Source organism: Aaosphaeria arxii (assembly GCF_010015735.1).
Source record: "Aaosphaeria arxii CBS 175.79 unplaced genomic scaffold BU24scaffold_1, whole genome shotgun sequence".
Taxonomy (NCBI): Eukaryota; Fungi; Ascomycota; class Dothideomycetes; order Pleosporales; genus Aaosphaeria; species Aaosphaeria arxii.
The window spans coordinates 3,039,455-3,056,654 of record NW_022983474.1 but is presented as its reverse complement, the minus strand read 5'-3'; the positions used below and the strand labels follow the sequence as shown (position 1 = coordinate 3,056,654).

Sequence of the window (17,200 nt, the reverse complement as noted above, 5' to 3'; positions counted from 1 at the left end):
ATTGACGTCATAAACTTCATAGCGAGGAATTGGACGTACGAGGTCTGTAAATACACACTTGGATTCCAGAAATCCAGTTGTGATCGAACAATGAAGGGTTCCACATTGCCCACGCCCAGAGCGGTTTGCCCCGCAAGTGTATCCTTCAGCTAATCTGCCCTGCAATGCCTGCAATGCCTGCGCAGCACAATTGCAGACTTCATTGGAGAATCTACCTGCATTACATTAGATAAATCATACTAACATGCTGGTAGACATTATTTACATAAAACTGGTCATTGATTCAACCCTTGGAGAAATTCCGCGGTCTAGCCAATGCGATCAAATCCGATTGTGCATCGCACGCAAGATTCAGATCAATCGAATGAGTACAGATGCACTGAACGGCTACGCACTGGACTGATATCGATACTACCATCGAAGCATATTTGCAATATCACACAAGCTAATGACAACGCACGTATCCTTCAATTGCGCACTCCGGCAATTACTATATCGTCTTTGAAACCCGATTGCTTTCCTCTTGTCCTCAATTACAATTAAAGACCCCAAGAAGAGCCGACTACCGCCGTTGACAATATGACCCACGTCCAGAAATTCGAGGCCAAGCTCGGCAGATGTGGCAGCGGATGACAGTCCAATCGAACCCTCTTCGTTGCTGTTTATGGGGTAGATGTTGTAGGGTATATGGCGCGACATAGGCGACAAATCGTATATATTCATTATGGGTAAAATGGTTGCTGGGAACAGAATGCCTGCCAGAAGGACCCCCATCAATCAATTCTTCGGAATTATCTATGCCACTATATCGGTTATGGCCCCACCACGAAACGTGCATCAATTGTAGAGATATAGGGATCATATGTCCTCGATCAGAAGAAGCCGGCTTCACAGTTGTCAAAACGGTACAATCATGAATCGCGCCACGCTCCTTTCGGTCGCAAGCATCATTGTGCACGCATTCGCAGCCTGTGATCGGGCGGCGCTGGAACAATTGACGTCCACCTATGTTCGAGCGCAAACTTCCGGAAAGCCCGATCTGCTCCCGTTAGCTACCAACGCGAGTTATATCGAGAACGATGCTCCCGTCGCCATCACGAAGGGCGTGTTGAGCCAAGCCATCGTTGTTGATTTCAGTCGCAGCATCCACGACACTGTGCAATGCGCCACGTACACGGAGATCACAGCAGCAACCGACAAGCATCCATATGTCATCAGCACGAAACTCGTCCTGGCCAATGACAAAGTCACTAATGTTCTGTCGGTAATTTCTGATGCTGGAGATTGGTTGTTCAATGCCACCGTTTGGCTCGATTGGACGAAGAAGGAGAAATGGGACGCGATTCCGGAGAGCAAGCACGACAAGCGCGAAGTCATACAGGCTGCTGGGGATGCTTATCTCGACAGCTGGGCGGACGGCAAGGTCCCGGTGCCATATGGAACGCCATGCCAGCGCCTCGAGGGCGGCATATACACTGGCAGCAGGAACCAAACGTCCAACTCCTGCGTTATGCCGGAGTTCCCTAAGCCTTTTAAGGGCGCCTTGAACCGTCGCTATGTCATCGACCAACAGTATGGAGCCGTTGCGATTTTCAACGACTTCCCTTTCATTGACGTGGATAAGCCTGATGGTACTGCAAGCACGAACTTCGTACGTGTTGAGGGAGGGAAAATTCGCTACATTCATGAGAACACTGTGTGCACGAGAAAGAACTGTGGAAGATGATTAAATAATCTATGGGAATCATCGTGGCGTCTATGCAGCACAAGTCGTCAAATAGTACAATTTAGTTTACATATTACTGACAGTCTTAACTGTCGTTTCCATGATTTCATTATCAGATCATCTATGTCTAGTCTTATGTCTAAAAAGATTTATGTCTACTTCTTCTCGAAGTCCGCCAGTCTGGCTTTCATGCTTGGCTCGTAAGAGCTCACAATCATCCTCTTCATCGGATGCTCCTGCTGACAATTCAATTCCGCCCAGCGCAACCATCCCGCATAAGTACCCTCCTTACAATCGCTACCGTCGTTTTTCCTCCACAGTATGCCCAGAGTATCACCGCCAAAGAGCTTTGCGGCGAAGCCATGGCCTAACTTCAGCGCCCAGCTATCGGCAACCATCTCTTCGACAATCTTCCGCGCCAATGCCTGGTCTGCAGACTCAGTTGCTCCATCTTCTGGCAGAGATTGATTCAACAAGTCCCAACACCTTTTTCCGTTCCAGCTAGTCGCTTGCTCATGAACGTACACAGCATCGATCATGGAAAGTAACCAACATTTCTCTCGTACGTATTTAGGTCCATCCCACCCCTCGTCTTCATCGAGCCAGCGTTGAGCGGAGCCCATGCACTGGATTTGGATAGCATAGTCGGTCATGACTTTGTCGTCAATGACCATCTTTCCCTCCTCGCCATCGTCAATCGTGACCTCTTGGGGCACTCGCATCAGCGGAACATGCGAGACCAATGGATTCTCGTGGGCATTGGTCGTTGTATTCTTGCCCTCCCATAATTTCAATAGGATGCGATGTGCACGTTCTATGAGGGGGTTGTTCGCGCCCGCCATGAGCGCGAAATTAACGATTTGCAGATCAGGTGCCTCTCCCATGGTGAAACCGAAAAAGTCGAAGGGTGATTCGGGATTGGATATTTGTTCCGTCCAGATTGAGTTGATGTCGCCAAAGAGTAGGACCCCGACGTCGAGATAGACGCCGCCATAGCGGAGGAGCAAGGGGAATCGGACGAGATCAGAAGTGTGCTGTGCGGCGTATTTTCCAACAATTGAGTTGTTGATGAAGGCCTCAGGGACTATTGATCGCGATGTCGTGTCGATGAAGTTTGAGACATTAAGAGCTGAACCTGGAACAGTGTCCAACACATAGATAGTCCAGCCCAGTGGAGAGAATCGGCGATGCCAATTGATCACATTTCGGAGAAGATAGGGCGGCAGGCTGCTAATTCCCGTGTTCCAGAATGCAAAGATCGATTTTCCTCCTGTTTTTGGTAGTCCAGGGGCGGTCAATGATTCCGGAAGGTTATCGAGGGAGATGGATGGTTCGATCTTATAAGGTAGACGAATCGTCCTGGGGATTTCGGGATACGTCATATTTGTAGTATTTCCAGAGGTATGCAATGCTGAAGCTGGCATAAAAGAGACGTGATTTTCTCTTTTCCAATGGATAATGAATTGTGAAGCGGCTTTCTAGTAATTACGATGGTCGCGAGTTGTTATTGTATACTCTTTCATTTACCGCTAGTCATTTCGACTCATAATTAGTCGCTCCCAATCGGGACAGGCGTCGGTCGGTGCTCCTACCACTACCTACATCCATCGTAGACTGGATGGCTGTGCATCGGCCGCAGACGTAAGTTTTGCATACACTTTGTAAATATGCCATTCAAAATATTTATGAAAGCTTTCAGGCTTGCATAACCTAGTCATACTGGAGAAAAACACTGTTCTCTTCACTTGCAACAGCGAGCGCAGCTCTCTAATGTTGGAAGCCTTACCTCGTACCTGGAGCGATTGCGGGGTTGTTACGCAGGATGTGCCTCAATCGGCAGGTCACACCATCTCCGTGCTGCATATTCTTTCCAATTCAAGGCTTTTACGAGTAGAACGAGTCCTCAGCTCATGCAATGACCTCTTCAACCCCTTCCCACATTGGACGGATAAATCGGACGTTCCAAAATGGAGACATTGGCATGGAGTTGCAGCTCCAATGACGTATAGTGACAGCCATCATACAACCTCAACAGCATGCGAGTACTTGTATATGAGATCCTGAAAATTCTGTTCTCTGCACAGTCTATTGTATTTGAATTGTTGATAATGATGCTCGAGTTCACCACTACGACTGTTTGGACCGTCGCTCTAGGACTTTTCTCCGCCCAGAGCGCGTCTGCAGTCCGATCCACGCAGGCACAAGCTCGAGAGATATTGCGAACGACGCCCCTTATAGGTATATGAAACTTCAGTCTATTCCAATTGTTGTAGATTGTTAACTAATGCTCTTCTAGACGGTCACAGTATGGGTTTCTCTTAGTGTCTTTTTTCTTATCTACAACCAGGTCATTAATCTCTACTCACAGATGACTTGGCATATTTCCTCCGATGGGCGCACAGCAACCATATATACCTCGACAATTTCACTATCCCGTGGGAAAGTGGCCATCTTGGCGGTGAAGTGGACCTATACCGTCTGCGTGAAGGACAGGTCGGTGGCACTTTCTGGTCAATCTATGCGGATTGTCCAAAGGGAGCATACAGCAAAGAATACTTTGCAGACGGCAAGTCTTCCATGGCAGGTTGGAACCAATACTAATAGTGACGTTAGCTCTGGATGAAACTGACAATGCAATCGATGTCATTCTAAGGATCCAAGAGGCGTACCTCCATGCTTTCGGTCGTGCCAGAACTAGCGCCGAAGCGCTCGAAATCTTTTCCTCAGGCCGCATCATCTCACCTCTGGGCCTCGAAGGCCTTCACATGTTGGGTGAATCCTTTGCTAAGTTGCGTGACTACTATGAGCGTGGCATCAGGTACGCAACGTTGACTCACAACTGCCACAACATTTACGCCGATTCCGCCATGACGGACACCCCCAACGGAACGATCCAAGCTACGCCGAGATGGGGAGGAGTCAGCGCACTGGGCCAGAAACTTGTGAGAGAGATGAACCGACTGGGTATACTTGTTGACTTGAGCCATACCTCCGCCGACACGATGCGTAGTGTCCTCGGTGCCCATTCCAATCACAATCGAACCGTGAGCAATGGCACTACTCCACAATGGGAAGGCAGTTTAGCTCCACCCATCTTCAGCCATAGCAGCGCTTTCGGTCTATGCCCACATCCTCGGAACGTTCCAGACGACGTTCTACATCTTGTCAAGGCTCGTGGCGGCGTTGTTATGGTCACGTTCTGGGCTGGCTTCATTAGCTGCCAATGGGCAAACGGAGCACCAGCTCCGGGAGAACTACCAGTCACTTATCCTGCGAACGTTACAGTTCCTCAAGTGGTTCGCCATATGCGCTATATTGGGGAGAAGATAGGATACGATCACGTCGGAATCGGAAGCGATTTCGATGGGACGCCATCAGCCATCATGGGATTAGATGATGTGTCGAAATACCCTAATCTCGTGGAGGAAATGTTGGTGCAGGGGATCAGTGAGGGTGATGTTCGAAAGATCATAGGTGGTAACGTTCTCCGCGTGTGGGCGGAGGTCGATCGGGTTGCTGCTGATTTGAAAGCGAACAAGACCCTGCCTGCTGAGGATGATCCTGCTTGGCTTCCGAATCCGTGGGAGGGATTTTGATAGAACAGTTGCTGGCGCGAGAGGGTGCCGTCGAATGGCTTGCCATGATAAGTAGTGCTATTGGCACTCAGAGCTGTTCTGTCCTTCATAGCTAGTATATACCACTTAGACTGTAGCATGGGAGTTCTTAGTAGGTAGTCACGCTTTGTGAACCCCATTGGAAATGCTAGTTATGAACTGGATTTCAACCTATCAAAGAGGATCCTTGATTTCCATCCCTACTTCCAGCAGTGAGAGATGTAACGAATCGGTTCATTCCGCAAATAACTCGGAATGACCAGTTCGACTCCCCTCTCTTGTGAAATCTAAGATACGATAAAGATCTAGTCTGCTACCAGTACAAGAAAGCAGCAATGGCACCTCTTAAATGCTTAATCTATTTCCAATAGATCGAAATCTGGGACAAACTTCAGCGTCTGAATGAAAATGGTGGAGAAATGAGACATAATCTGAACCGTTTCGCTTACAATACCGTTATAGGCTGTTTTGATGCATACGCCCCGTTGACGGAGAGCCCAAAGAGATGGCCTCCGCCATCTAGATATATGAGATCCAAATTACCTACTTCTCAAAGTTACACTAAAGCGTTAGAGCATTCGTACGAGTAGTTATTTGCAGCAACATGCACGTGGTACATGGCAGGCATGAGTGATATATCAACCTAGAATGAACGACAACTCAATATACATGTTCTAAATGCCATTAGGTTGCAGAGACGTTGATCTATAAAGCACGATGCATCTGTACGCAGAAACCATCCGTACCCAAGCATACAACTCGAATTACTCAGTTCATTATGATGTCCTCTTCCGCCATACCTCTGGTCCTGCTCTTAGCAACCATCGTGAAAGGCCATGGGGGCGGAATGCACTACATCATTGACGGCGTAATTCACGACGGGTCCGCATCTCTCTTCCCCACCACCAACGACATCGGAAGCTAACCTCACCACAGCTACGACAGCCGCGTCCGGAACAACGAAAAAGGCACCATCCAGCGCTCCTGGACCTGGGACTCCATCCCCTGGGAGGAAAACGAATGGTGGTCCAACATCCCAGCCTTGACCTGCGGCGCCAACGGCACCGCCTGGGAGAAATCCTACCATGCACCGCACCGCGCCGGTAGCATCGTGAGCATTAACTATACCCACCCTGAGCTCCCGGACTACCGCTTCGGCCACCAGCACGGCCCCATGTGCGCATACCTTGCCGCGTGTCCGGACGAAGGGTGCGAGAAAGTCGACATCCACGCGCCGATTTGGTTCAAGATCTTCGAGAAGGGGTTGAAGAACGGGACGTGGCTTGATGGGTACTGGTACATGAAAGATGTGGAGAGTGGTGCGAATCTCGATGTCCAGACGCCGAAGTCGCTGAGGCCGGGCAAGTATCTTCTAAAGCATGACATGCATAATCTCGAAACGGGATTTAATCAGTACTTCACGAATTGCGTTCAGCTTGATATCAGTGGTGAGGGAGACAAGCTTCCTGCGAAGGAGAAGCTTGTTTCATTCCCGCAGGCGTATGATAAGGACTGGGGTAAGTGAAAACATGTGATTGGTGTATTGGCGAAAGGTGCATGGCTAATATAGTGATGACCTAGGTGTCAGTTTTCCACCCAAAGGCTCTGGAGCTGAGTGGTTTTATACAAAGAAGAACAATGAGGTCGTAAGTGTCGATCACTGAGAGCTGATTTGTTGTTTCATTGCTAAACTCTTTCTAGGTATATCCGCTTCCTGGGCCACCAATCTGGGAAGGTTAAGACGGGAGAGCATACATTAGAGACGGACTTCCAGCTACGTACGTAGCAGAGTCAAACACGGCGACTTGAAGGATAAGATGAACATGTCGCAGGGATAGCGCAGGTTCATACCTTTTGCGAACATCAAACACGAAGTTTTATTTGTACATATGATGATCCCTGCTTTTTATATGTTGAATTACAGTCTGTTTCATTTTAGTGCTAAATGTGTGGGTTGATTGTGTTAATCCCAGAGAGCATATTGCATTCAAGGCTATCTTGATCATTTGTTCACTATGACTGAGTAAGCTCAATACATAAGACTATAGACTGTTCCATTTTCATTTCATTGCATTCATATAAATAACAATTCCTCAATTTAAGCCATGTCTACCAAGGATAATCTCCAGTATTATGCAAGAACCTCCCCGCCTCATCATCCCTCTTCCCCTCCAAAACATCCACGAGCGGCCTCACGCTCTCCTCTGCGCTCCTCGCCCCCTTCTCCTTCGTGTTATAGGGTCCCAGATTAGAAACCGTGAACCCCGGATCATACGCAAACACCTTGATTCCAAACTCCCCAAACTCGACGAACTGGCACGCGGTGACCATGTTGAGTGCAGCCTTGCTAGCACGATACTGAACCTCTTGCATCTTGTAGATTGGCGACGAGGAATCGAGACGCCTGTTGATGGAGCCCGCGCCACTTGATATGTTGATCACGCGGCGGGAAGGGGACGTGGAGTTCTTGAGTAGAGGCAGGAATGTCTCGCCGATTACCCACGGGCCGGTGGCATTCGTGTCGAAAGATGTGTTTAGCTGCTGCCTAGAGGAGCCGGGTACGACAGCGACAGCAGCGTTATTTACGAGAATGTCGAGCTTTCCATGGCTGTCTTTCACGGACGAGGCTGCGTTGGAGATTGTCTTGTCATCTGTTGCGTCGATGTGGATGAACTCGGCAGATCCTGGGAGATTTCGAGATTGGAGATCCTTGAGAGCGGCATTGCCTTTTTCTGGGGATCGAGCTCCGAGGAAGACGTGGTAAGTTCCCTTGGACATGAGTTGGGCAGCAAGCTCAAATCCAATCCCGCTGTTGGCTGGGGCATGTTAGATGTGAGACCTTTGCTGGAGATGTTTGCTTACCGCCTGTGATCAGAACGAGTTTCTTTGCTGCTGCTGCCATGATGTCTATTTGTTTAACAAGACGTTGATGTTGAAGTGAAGTAGATGCAATGGCAGATGCATCACCATTCCTTTATACCTTGATTGAGGACTGTCTTACCCGATAACTCCGATTGCAAAGTGCAAAAGCCAACGTTCAAAATTCTTGCCATAATAGCGCAAGTATCGGATAAAATGAAGTTGCGGGACACCTTCAGTAGATTTTGCCTTATTTATTTCATATCCATTTCTTGGATTAATTCGTTGAGTCCCTACTGTGAAGTCTTCGAACCATATCGCGTGAGAGGGTAGAGAACAGCAGCAGTTTTGCACTTTCATATCCTTCTAACCATATTTGGCAATGTAAGATTCCGGCGGGCGGCGTTAAGGCGAGGTATGTACGACATGCACTACCGCCGAAGCTGCATCTGTACTGAAAGATGACGCGTATGAATAGACCGAGAGTGAGATGATCGATAGCCTAATGCATAGTTCACTTGCCTTTTTTTTTTATTCTTGTCATATTATGAGCTTTATGATACCTACCTATAGGTAGGTACCTAGGGAGGTAGATGGGCGGCATGAGCGACTATTGAAGCTGAATTGGTCGAGGAAGATCTTGATGTACTCCATCTTCAAGCACTGCTTTGATACAATGATTGTAAGTTTGCTGACAAGAACCTTCAAGATTAACTGGAACTTCTACTAAAGTTTATCATTTGAAAATATAGTTACCGCCACACTGTCATGACTGCGTGAATGGCAACTACAAGTAGTGGTGAATTGACCTAGACGTTCTTATCGACAACGATCCGTGCCACCACCAGGTTCCTTCCTCCTCTCCTCTTTCTCTCATAGCTATCCCAACCCCTTCACATCTACCCACGTTAATCACTACTCCATCATATATCACCTCTTAAAACTTGTTCATCCTGAGTCGCGCAACCTTCATCTTTCAGGTATATGCGAAAATAATATCCTCATAATCATTATATCCTACAATGGCTCGCCGATCAACGGTGCGCGGACGCGCGCCCAAGGACACTGTTGCTCCAGCTTCACCCATAACTGCCGTAGCTCCTACACCTAAGAAGCGCGGTCGCCCGACAAAATCAGAGCAAATCGCAAAAGAACCATTGAAAACAAAAGTCTCAAAACCGCGCGGCCGACCCAGCAAAGCGAAGAGTACGCCAGTAGTTGCAGTACAGAGCAATGAGGCAGCACAGGAAGCTGCACCCAAGAGGCGAGGTCGACCGCCCAAGGTTGCATCAGAAGCCCCCGCGAAGCCTTCTGGTCGACCTGCTAAGGTAGCTCCGCAGGACAAAGTGCAATCACCAACGAAGCGTCGCGGCCGTCCTCTAAAAGCTGCGACGTCTGCGGTTGCCGGCCCCGCACGCGTCACAAAGCGCGGTCGTCCTGCCAAAGCTACCCCGGTTGCTCCTCGGATTCCTCCTCATTTACGCTCCAAGCTTCGAACACGAGTTCCTAAGAAGGAAGCGCCTGTCGTAGTCGAAGAGAAACCAAAAAAGACAACAGGAAGAGGAAGAGGCCGCCCCAAGGCTGGAACAAAAGCTGGGACTGGGGCGCAGGCAAAGAAGACAGCACGGGCAGCTGGTGTCACAAAACCTGCACCTCGACGTCGGCGCGGCTATATCCCGTTCGACGTACCAAAGAAATTCGCCGCCCAGGTCCAGCTACTACTCCTCGATCTGGAGGCCGCTGAGCTTGCCTCTGACGAAGCTCGGGTTGATCAAGCTACGGACATGAATGGAGAAGAGGAGCAAGAACAGACTGCTGAGGTCGAGGAACAAGAAACTTCGGCTTCAAACGCGTTGAGCGGTCCAACCGAGAAGGACGAGGTAGTTTTGGAAATCGAGGAGATACGCGAAGTCGTCGTAGAAGGCCCGCCAGCTGAAACGTTCTCTCCCAGTGTCGACAGTAACTCCATTCCTGACATTGACGGGGCTGCTGAAGGGCATTTGCGTCAACAGATTGAAGTGGAGATGATCACACGAAGCAATGAAATCCCGACCCCGGATGGATCACTCACACCTCTTGATGATCTTGAAGCAGGCTTCGACCACGAATTGGTCACCCCCACCTTGCTCGCTTAGCCTGGTTCCCGAGAGCTCATATCGAAAGTGAACGAGTCTATGTATAACAATGAGAAGAACGAGAGCGATCTATGGCAGGCTTCGGCATTCTCCTTATTGTGCTGGCGTTTTGCTAGTTAGTTTCCCTTTACAGCTTCATGAAAAGATACCCGGCGTTGGTGGCTAGCATGATCCCTTGAGGCATACTCCCAATGATAGTAATTATCTTCAATGATTCTCATATGCTACGGTATAAAACGGGTCGTCGAATTTGATTGTGTGTTGTGAACTACGATACCGTCTTCGCTAGTCAATCTATTCGTAGATGGGTGGTTAATGGACTTCACGATTTCCTTCGTGCCCAAATTTTGCCTGCACTCGCCCCTCCTTTTTCGCTAACCTGGCAGATGCAACCCCAGAATCTTCCAGCATAGCCACTGAAGATACTTTACGTAAAGACTCATAACACTCAGAGCTGAAAAATATCAATGCGAGAGAACTTACATGCCTGAATGCCAAGTCCACTAGCGCTCACTTCTCCATCTGATCGTACTATTTGAGTCACAGACATCAAATAACCATGGCACAGCCATAACTCGGCCCCGCCTTGATAGTTCTAATAAGATCGTAGGATCTTTTTCTATCGGTTCCATTATATAGAATATCACAAAAATGGATTCCACATATGTTATGGACGTCGACATGGACGCTCCAACCACATCTACAGCATCAAACACAATGACTTCACAGCCCTTTCCACATCATTCGGCAACATCTGATTACATCCCACTTGGTGTCTCTGAACCGCAAAGCACACATCCACCAAAACACAACATCTCATCAGCAATGGAAGCCGGTCCCCTGGGAGAATCCATCCCACCACAAGCAACCTCCAAAGAATCCCTCAAAGCCGCCCGCGACGCTGAGCGCAAGCGCAACCGGCAGGCGGCGCTCCTCAAAAAAGGCATGCCATCCGATCCCGCCCTCCAGGAAGAATGGCACCGCACGCGCAAGGAGCAAGGCCTCGCCTCAATGACGCCCTCGCAGCGGGACTTCCTAGCCCGGAAACAGGAAGACAAGGCGTGGCGCGAGGAGCACAAGACGGAGATCCGGCGTGCGAGGCGCGAGAGGAAGAAGTTGAGGGTCAGGGCGGAGGCGGCGGGCAAGGTCGAGGCGAGGTGTTGTATTTTCTTTCATACGATGGATCAGTGGGATCCGTCGATGTTTGAGCCGGGGAAGGTTTACGTGAGGTTGCATTCTGGGTTTGATGTTGATGAGTGAGTTGTTCTCTTCCCCCCCTTTCTTGGTTCTCATTGGGAAGCTGTGGGGAATCGTAAAGTGGAACTGGATCCTTTTTAACGTTTAATCTAGTTCCCATCTCTTCGCCATCGCGGACGCCCATCCCGTCTTCTGTGCAGAGCTCGAGAAAGTCGAAGTCGGTTCCGTGCAAGTCAAGTTGGGGTCGAAAGTCACTGACGCAGGCGCCCTCGCGGTTGCGAGATCATGTCCCAACCTCGTGAGCCTGACGTTCAACTTCGGGGTCCAGGTCAGCGACCAAGCTTGCATAGAGATCCTGCGAACGTGCGAGGACCTCGACACGTTGACTGTCACAGGTCACGATTCGCAGCACGGTGTTATCACGGATGCGCTGATTAAAGCGCTTCTTGAGGACCCAGGGCTTGGAGAGAATCTGGAGACGTTGGTGCTGGTCCATCAGGATGTTACGAGGGCGCTGGTGGAGCAATTAAGCAAGGCGAGGCCGGAACTTGAGATTATTGAGGGGAATAGGCAAGTCCAAATTGTCACGTGGGAGAATGGCGCGATTGTGAGGATACATCTTCTCTCTAAGGGGTGTGCGGTGTTTGCGGATTATGGGAGGATTACTCCGGTGGATTCGGAGATGATGATCGATGATTGATTTAGCGGTTGCACGGGATGAGGAAGGAGTAGTATACGATACCCGTGGGAGTTAGAAGGCTGGGTTAAAGGATATTTACACACGCAGACCACGCAGACCAAAAGATACACAGCACAAGCAATGTCACGAATTGCATCAAATCCATTCATACGAACTACAAAATAGCGAACTTCCTCAAACCAAATCTAACACCATAGAACAACGAAGCACCAATACATCCCAGGAGTGGTAGTCCATAAACCCCCAAACCAATGAAGATACCCTGTTCGAAGAACCCCAACGCAATCCATTCTGCCCTTTTAGCTTCTTGGATAGGTTGCGTCGCAGCATCCAGTAGAGCCTGCCCAGACTTGACATCTCCATTCAGTGCCCTTCTGACCTGTTCGGAGGCTTTATTGGTGGATTGCGAAGCAAAGGCCGGAGCTGCTCGCGTGAAATGCTCGACTGTGTATCTCTTCTCCAGATCGAATGGATGGAAGAGCGGCGCTATTGGACCGAGGAGCAATTGCGCGGGTACGTGGTTGACGAACGAGACTTCAGACGCCACATATTGATCTAAGTATTTCGCATGCGCAGCTTCAGCGAAGAAGTACGCCGCGCTCAGGCGGCCAGATGCTGTGGCTAGGTCTATAGCGTGTTCTAGCGACGTGAACGTCGATACGGCGAGAACCGGTGCGGAGATCTTGTCTGGTATGGAGACGATTTTGTTGGTTTTGCTGGTCAAGTCGACGATCGCACCGAGTTGGCCGCTGGTTATGACATTAGAGTGCCAGTTTGCATTGCTCTTGAGGGACTCTAGCTGCGCAGCGACGTGGTCTTTCGGCTTTGAAGCAGAACCATTTGCTTGATTGGACTGCGTTGTGATATAGGGGATGGCACTGCGAATCAAGGCCTCCAAGAATTCTTTCTTCACGAATTCATTAACGAGGACAATGTCGGGTGCGTAACGGGAGGTTCCTCGAAGAGCAAATCTTGCAGCGGCTAAGTGTTCGGCTGCTGCAATTAGGTCTGCACTCCTATCGACAACCGCAACTACACTGGCGTTCGCCGAAACAAGATGAGTATTTTGAGGTTGAATGTCATTGCTCGGTGTTTGGACGACTTCAAGGCACTCTTGTAAAACATTCTGGTTTGGTGTAGATGTTATGGCAGCGAATGAGTTCTGACTTAGTGCCGGAGGAAGAATAGTTCGTAAAAGCGCGGGTATTTGTCGCAAACTGCTTTCGAGCTGACCCCCAAAGTTAGTCATGAATTTTACTTGAAATCATCGAATTATGTATCTTACTTTCAAGAGTACACAATTTCCGGCCGCTATCGCCGCACTCAATGGAGCGATGACGGATAAAAATGGCGTGTGTCTCAAGTCAGGCTCGATGTAAACCAGTCCCCACGGTTCCCGACGATCCAATGTATCGATGCCCTTCGAAGTTCGATACTCGTATTCCAATTCTTTCTTCGGGTCCAGTGATTGGTAATGGTCTTTCACTATCGACAAAGCAACTGCGACTTCAGTTCTTGCCTCGGAACTAGATACAGATGTATCTTTCTGGATAGCCTCTTTGATTTGCGAAGCATTGCTTCTAAGCGCATCATGTAGAGCTTTCAGCTCGGACTGTTTAAAAAAGACGTTACGGCATTGATCTGTTCGTGCTGTCGCTTGCAGTTGTGCAACAATTACATCGGAATTTGTCATTTTGATTTTGGGTGTCTGTCGCTCCCGTGCGATGTTGTTTGATGGCACGATACTGCGAGGAGAGAAGGTGGAATGAAGATGACGGGACGCAGCGGGCCCGACTCTGTATATTTCGATAGAAATATCGAACAATCGTACAACATACGCGTACTGACGAGGACAACTCGGTCTCACGTGAGTATTTGGAGGGTTGCGCTCGGGAACGGGAGGAGTGGACGCGGGTGTATGTCCTCCCCCACATTACGAGGACTCCACCAATGCACCCCAAATGCCCTAGACAAGCCTGCAGCGGGTAAACCCCAGGCCTGGAGCTGCTGTCTGGTTCGATGTTAACTACGCGACTTCACATCTGAGGATTTTCAACATTCTTATCACTTTGACAATCCCTTCTTCTTACTACACGATATCCTACAGGCACCATGTCCGTCACAACGACTGCAAATCCGGCGACGTATCAAATCCGCACTGTGCTGGCCGACTATGATCTCCACCACTCTGGATCAACGGACACATTGCTCAACGATCATCCGGCTCCTTCGAACATAAATAACAGCGGAAATCCACCACACTGGACGACCGACCACCGTCGGGTTCCTGCGTATCGACCCGTCAACACCGAGTTAGATCAGAGTCAGCGAAGAGTGTACTCGAGCGGAATTGAGAGGGCATTTATCACAGTCATGTTCTCTGGTGTATTCTTAGAGGCGGTGAGTTAACTTTGCACGGATAACGTGGATTATAGACCCTGATGGTGATTGTTGCAGAGCGCGGCGAAACTTTGGAGGTATACTTTAGGAAGGGCTTGGGATGTTCGCTACAATATTGGAGGCGAATGGTAGATTAGAATGCGGCAATATACATCTATATGCAAAACGAGCAATAAACATTTGAATTTAATACCATGAATTTGGACGATATGAACTATTCGTCGAAGCTACATGACCTCACTGCTACCTTAGATTCGTTGTGCAGACTTCACATCACTGACACCCGTTCCTTCTACCACCGTAGCTTCCACAACTCCAAATACTGGTATCTCTGCCAGCCTCTCCACAACATGATGTAAAGTTGGCAATGCTTTCTCGTCCAGCTTCGTAAAGCTGAACGACCCGCTACCTCTCCATGTTTTCTCTATCTTCTTCTCCACTTTACTTTCCTCCACGTTAGGTAGGAACACCGCGTAGGAAGAATCAACTGCTCGGGACGACTTCGCCGATGGTGGACCAGTCGATGGAATGCTCTTATACCACAAAAGTCCCTCATTCTCAGATGATGCGGGCGGTTGCACTTGGTCCGCGCCCATCACCTCTGCCAGCCCATTGATCTTAAAGTCAAAGAACTTTGAGCCTAGCCAGGACGCGGTTGCATCAAACGACGCGCCTGCGGTATTTTGTTCAATTCCCAGCTCGCTCCAGACCTTAGGCATGCCAAGTTCTTCCCTTCCGCTGAGGATAGGGTCGGCAAGGTCTTCGAAAAGTACGGGAAGGTAGCTTCCAGTACGGACCGTACCGTCTTCTGCCTTGTGCAGGACACCATGGATGTACAGACCCAGCATAGAGTATCCCCTTCCCCCGAGCCACTCCAGATTGCCGAGAGTCGTCACTGAAAGAGTAGCAAGGACGCGGGTAGCGGGTGATGGGAAGCGGAAGTTTGCGGAAGGGAACAGCCCCTGAAGAACGGTGCGAGAAGTCGCGAATTTGATGGATGCAGTTCGGAACTTGCTATTTCTCCCATCTCGAGGATTGCCAATATGGTCTTGACGAGGGCCGGGCGCGGGTCCAAACGATACCGGGGCTCTCCAGTATAGATTAGGCTTGCGCGCCCAGAGGTGTTCTCGAAGCTTCTGGGTAGAGAAGTCCCATTCATCGTGGCCGAAGTTGTAGCCAGTGTACTCGGTAGCTGAGATGGTCAGAGGAAATCTTGAAGGACTTTCATGGGGGTGAAAACATACTGTCTAGTGGCGGGCCTGTTCCGAGGTCTCTTCCAGCCAAACGAGAGTACTCTTGGATCTTCGATGCTCGCTCATATCGACATTTTTCGTACAGCTTCAAGCGCTCTGGTATTTCTTCGAGAGGGGTTCCAAGGGGAAGAACGACTCCGAGAGAGGCAGCATCTTCTATAGCCTGAGCTGCACCTTGTCCTTGATCTGGAATTTGTTAGCTTATTCAATACATTTTTTCGAAAGTATGATAATACTTACGCGGAGTGAAGGGGTGAGCAGCGTCTCCAATCAGCACCAATTTACCGTCAGTCCATGTCGGTAAATTCTCCATGTCTAGAAGTTCCCAGACTTTCAGCGTGTCTTCATCAGCCAAGCTCAATAATTTCACAAGGGCTGGGTCGAAATCTTTGTAGACCTCCAGTAGCTTAGACTTGTGACCTTGCTGACTCCATTCACCATCACCGCTTCGATCAATTTCTGACTCCGCTGTTGGATGAATACACACAAAGTTCAGCAACGTGTTGTTGGTCGTGGGATAGATGATCACCCTTCGGTCTTGTGCAAAGAACATCCCAAGATGACCTTCCTTCTCCGCAAATCTCTTCGTCTCAGGGTCTGCCAGGGCCTTCTCGCGTGGCATCAGGAATCTGAATGCACTCTTCCCCGAGCCGAAATTTTTTATTCCTTCAGCGCCGGGGAGCTTCGCTCGAGTTTTTGAGTGCACACCATCCGCTCCCACGACAACGTCGGCCTGAATCTCTTCGCCGCTTTCGCATATCACTCTTCCATCGTTGCTGACATCCAGAACTCGTGAGGAAGTCTTCAACACTGCCGGCCTGCCTTTCCCTTCCTCAGCTGTAGCTACCCGTTTCAGCTCCGAATGCAAGTGCACCCTGTGAGCAAAATACCAGGTATCCTGCCACATCCCACTCATTTTCGTCACATCTACGTGGAACATCGTCTCGCCATTTGGCTTGTACTGTGCGAGCGACAATGTCGGATTGGCGCCCTGGTCCTCCGGATTTATCCCGACACGTCGAAGCAGGCTGGATGCATTGGGAGCCAGGTGGACGGCAGCGCCTAACTCGTTGGCGAATCTGGATTGCTCGTACAGTGTCACGTAGTGACCTTGCTGGCGGAGGAAGATTGCGGCGCTGAGACCACCGATGCCTGCGCCGACTATGGCTATGTTGAGGGGTGTAGGATGAGTGCCATTCTGCACGTTGTTTGTGCCGTTTGTTTGTGGCATGTCTGGTGCTATTGAGCCCATGGTTCCTTGCAGGTATGTTGGAACTAGAGAAAGGGGGTGAAAAGGTAAAGGATGGGGAATGCTA

The 17,200-nt window shown here is 49.5% G+C and overlaps 10 protein-coding genes across 10 annotated transcripts; 6 read left to right on the top strand and 4 right to left on the bottom strand.

Annotated features, from left to right (window-relative positions):
- Positions 1–913: 913 nt before the first annotated feature.
- Positions 914–1,726, top strand: BU24DRAFT_446456 (uncharacterized protein; the record flags this gene model as incomplete). Its single annotated transcript, XM_033530771.1, has 1 exon — positions 914–1,726. The coding sequence occupies one exon, from the start codon at positions 914–916 to the stop codon at positions 1,724–1,726; it is 813 nt and encodes a 270-aa protein (XP_033389782.1).
- A 20-nt stretch (positions 1,727–1,746) lies between these two features.
- On the bottom strand, positions 1,747–3,166 carry BU24DRAFT_417095 (uncharacterized protein). The gene has a single exon (XM_033526628.1). The coding sequence runs from the start codon at positions 3,106–3,108 to the stop codon at positions 1,882–1,884; it is 1,227 nt and encodes a 408-aa protein (XP_033389781.1). The 5' UTR covers positions 3,109–3,166; the 3' UTR covers positions 1,747–1,881.
- A 228-nt stretch (positions 3,167–3,394) lies between these two features.
- On the top strand, positions 3,395–5,522 carry BU24DRAFT_417094 (dipeptidase). Its single transcript, XM_033526627.1, has 4 exons — positions 3,395–3,964; positions 4,023–4,031; positions 4,095–4,292; positions 4,340–5,522. The coding sequence occupies exons 1-4, from the start codon at positions 3,763–3,765 to the stop codon at positions 5,320–5,322; spliced, it is 1,392 nt and encodes a 463-aa protein (XP_033389780.1). The 5' UTR covers positions 3,395–3,762; the 3' UTR covers positions 5,323–5,522.
- Positions 5,523–6,011: 489 nt separating this feature from the next.
- On the top strand, positions 6,012–7,080 carry BU24DRAFT_470216 (lytic polysaccharide monooxygenase; the record flags this gene model as incomplete). Its single annotated transcript, XM_033532654.1, has 4 exons — positions 6,012–6,222; positions 6,277–6,857; positions 6,922–6,986; positions 7,042–7,080. The coding sequence occupies exons 1-4, from the start codon at positions 6,119–6,121 to the stop codon at positions 7,078–7,080; spliced, it is 789 nt and encodes a 262-aa protein (XP_033389779.1). The 5' UTR covers positions 6,012–6,118.
- Positions 7,081–7,308: 228 nt separating this feature from the next.
- Positions 7,309–8,470, bottom strand: BU24DRAFT_438524 (putative short-chain dehydrogenase). Its single transcript, XM_033530259.1, has 2 exons — positions 8,203–8,470; positions 7,309–8,156 (listed from the first exon to the last, which is right to left on the bottom strand). The coding sequence occupies exons 1-2, from the start codon at positions 8,240–8,242 to the stop codon at positions 7,450–7,452; spliced, it is 747 nt and encodes a 248-aa protein (XP_033389778.1). The 5' UTR covers positions 8,243–8,470; the 3' UTR covers positions 7,309–7,449.
- A 334-nt stretch (positions 8,471–8,804) lies between these two features.
- BU24DRAFT_487859 (uncharacterized protein) lies at positions 8,805–10,527 on the top strand. The gene is made up of 2 exons (XM_033533499.1): positions 8,805–8,881; positions 8,952–10,527. Exon 2 carries the CDS (start codon positions 9,222–9,224, stop codon positions 10,332–10,334), a length of 1,113 nt encoding a protein of 370 aa, XP_033389777.1. The 5' UTR covers positions 8,805–8,881; positions 8,952–9,221; the 3' UTR covers positions 10,335–10,527.
- A 370-nt stretch (positions 10,528–10,897) lies between these two features.
- BU24DRAFT_487858 (uncharacterized protein) lies at positions 10,898–12,421 on the top strand. The gene is made up of 2 exons (XM_033533498.1): positions 10,898–11,590; positions 11,685–12,421. The coding sequence occupies exons 1-2, from the start codon at positions 10,986–10,988 to the stop codon at positions 12,229–12,231; spliced, it is 1,152 nt and encodes a 383-aa protein (XP_033389776.1). The 5' UTR covers positions 10,898–10,985; the 3' UTR covers positions 12,232–12,421.
- BU24DRAFT_20908 (ALDH-like protein) lies at positions 12,207–14,133 on the bottom strand. Its single transcript, XM_033521912.1, has 2 exons — positions 13,517–14,133; positions 12,207–13,459 (listed from the first exon to the last, which is right to left on the bottom strand). Exons 1-2 carry the CDS (start codon positions 13,922–13,924, stop codon positions 12,386–12,388), a joined length of 1,482 nt encoding a protein of 493 aa, XP_033389775.1. The 5' UTR covers positions 13,925–14,133; the 3' UTR covers positions 12,207–12,385.
- A 56-nt stretch (positions 14,134–14,189) lies between these two features.
- BU24DRAFT_487857 (uncharacterized protein) lies at positions 14,190–14,763 on the top strand (the record flags this gene model as incomplete). Its single annotated transcript, XM_033533497.1, has 2 exons — positions 14,190–14,631; positions 14,689–14,763. Exons 1-2 carry the CDS (start codon positions 14,344–14,346, stop codon positions 14,761–14,763), a joined length of 363 nt encoding a protein of 120 aa, XP_033389774.1. The 5' UTR covers positions 14,190–14,343.
- A 116-nt stretch (positions 14,764–14,879) lies between these two features.
- On the bottom strand, positions 14,880–17,163 carry BU24DRAFT_362066 (FAD/NAD(P)-binding domain-containing protein; the record flags this gene model as incomplete). The annotated part of the gene is made up of 3 exons (XM_033524169.1): positions 16,125–17,163; positions 15,876–16,070; positions 14,880–15,823 (listed from the first exon to the last, which is right to left on the bottom strand). Exons 1-3 carry the CDS (start codon positions 17,134–17,136, stop codon positions 14,880–14,882), a joined length of 2,151 nt encoding a protein of 716 aa, XP_033389773.1. The 5' UTR covers positions 17,137–17,163.
- Between the last annotated feature and the right edge of the window lie 37 nt (positions 17,164–17,200).

Excerpts from the sequence above, each read along its gene's own strand:
- BU24DRAFT_417095 (XM_033526628.1), bottom strand. The coding sequence starts at position 3,108 with ATGACGTATCCCGAAATCCCCAGGACGATTCGTCTACCTTATAAGATC.
- BU24DRAFT_487858 (XM_033533498.1), top strand. The coding sequence starts at position 10,986 with ATGGATTCCACATATGTTATGGACGTCGACATGGACGCTCCAACCACA. Across the intron at positions 11,591-11,684 it reads TCTGGGTTTGATGTTGATGA|TTCCCATCTCTTCGCCATCG; the intron begins GTGAGTTGTTCT and ends CGTTTAATCTAG.
- BU24DRAFT_438524 (XM_033530259.1), bottom strand. The coding sequence starts at position 8,242 with ATGGCAGCAGCAGCAAAGAAACTCGTTCTGATCACAGGCG. Across the intron at positions 8,157-8,202 it reads ACTCGTTCTGATCACAGGCG|CCAACAGCGGGATTGGATTT; the intron begins GTAAGCAAACAT and ends AACATGCCCCAG.
- BU24DRAFT_417094 (XM_033526627.1), top strand. The coding sequence starts at position 3,763 with ATGCGAGTACTTGTATATGAGATCCTGAAAATTCTGTTCTCTGCACAG. Across the intron at positions 4,293-4,339 it reads CAAAGAATACTTTGCAGACG|CTCTGGATGAAACTGACAAT; the intron begins GCAAGTCTTCCA and ends TAGTGACGTTAG.
- BU24DRAFT_20908 (XM_033521912.1), bottom strand. The coding sequence starts at position 13,924 with ATGACAAATTCCGATGTAATTGTTGCACAACTGCAAGCGACAGCACGA. Across the intron at positions 13,460-13,516 it reads GAAATTGTGTACTCTTGAAA|CTCGAAAGCAGTTTGCGACA; the intron begins GTAAGATACATA and ends TTTGGGGGTCAG.
- BU24DRAFT_487859 (XM_033533499.1), top strand. The coding sequence starts at position 9,222 with ATGGCTCGCCGATCAACGGTGCGCGGACGCGCGCCCAAGGACACTGTT.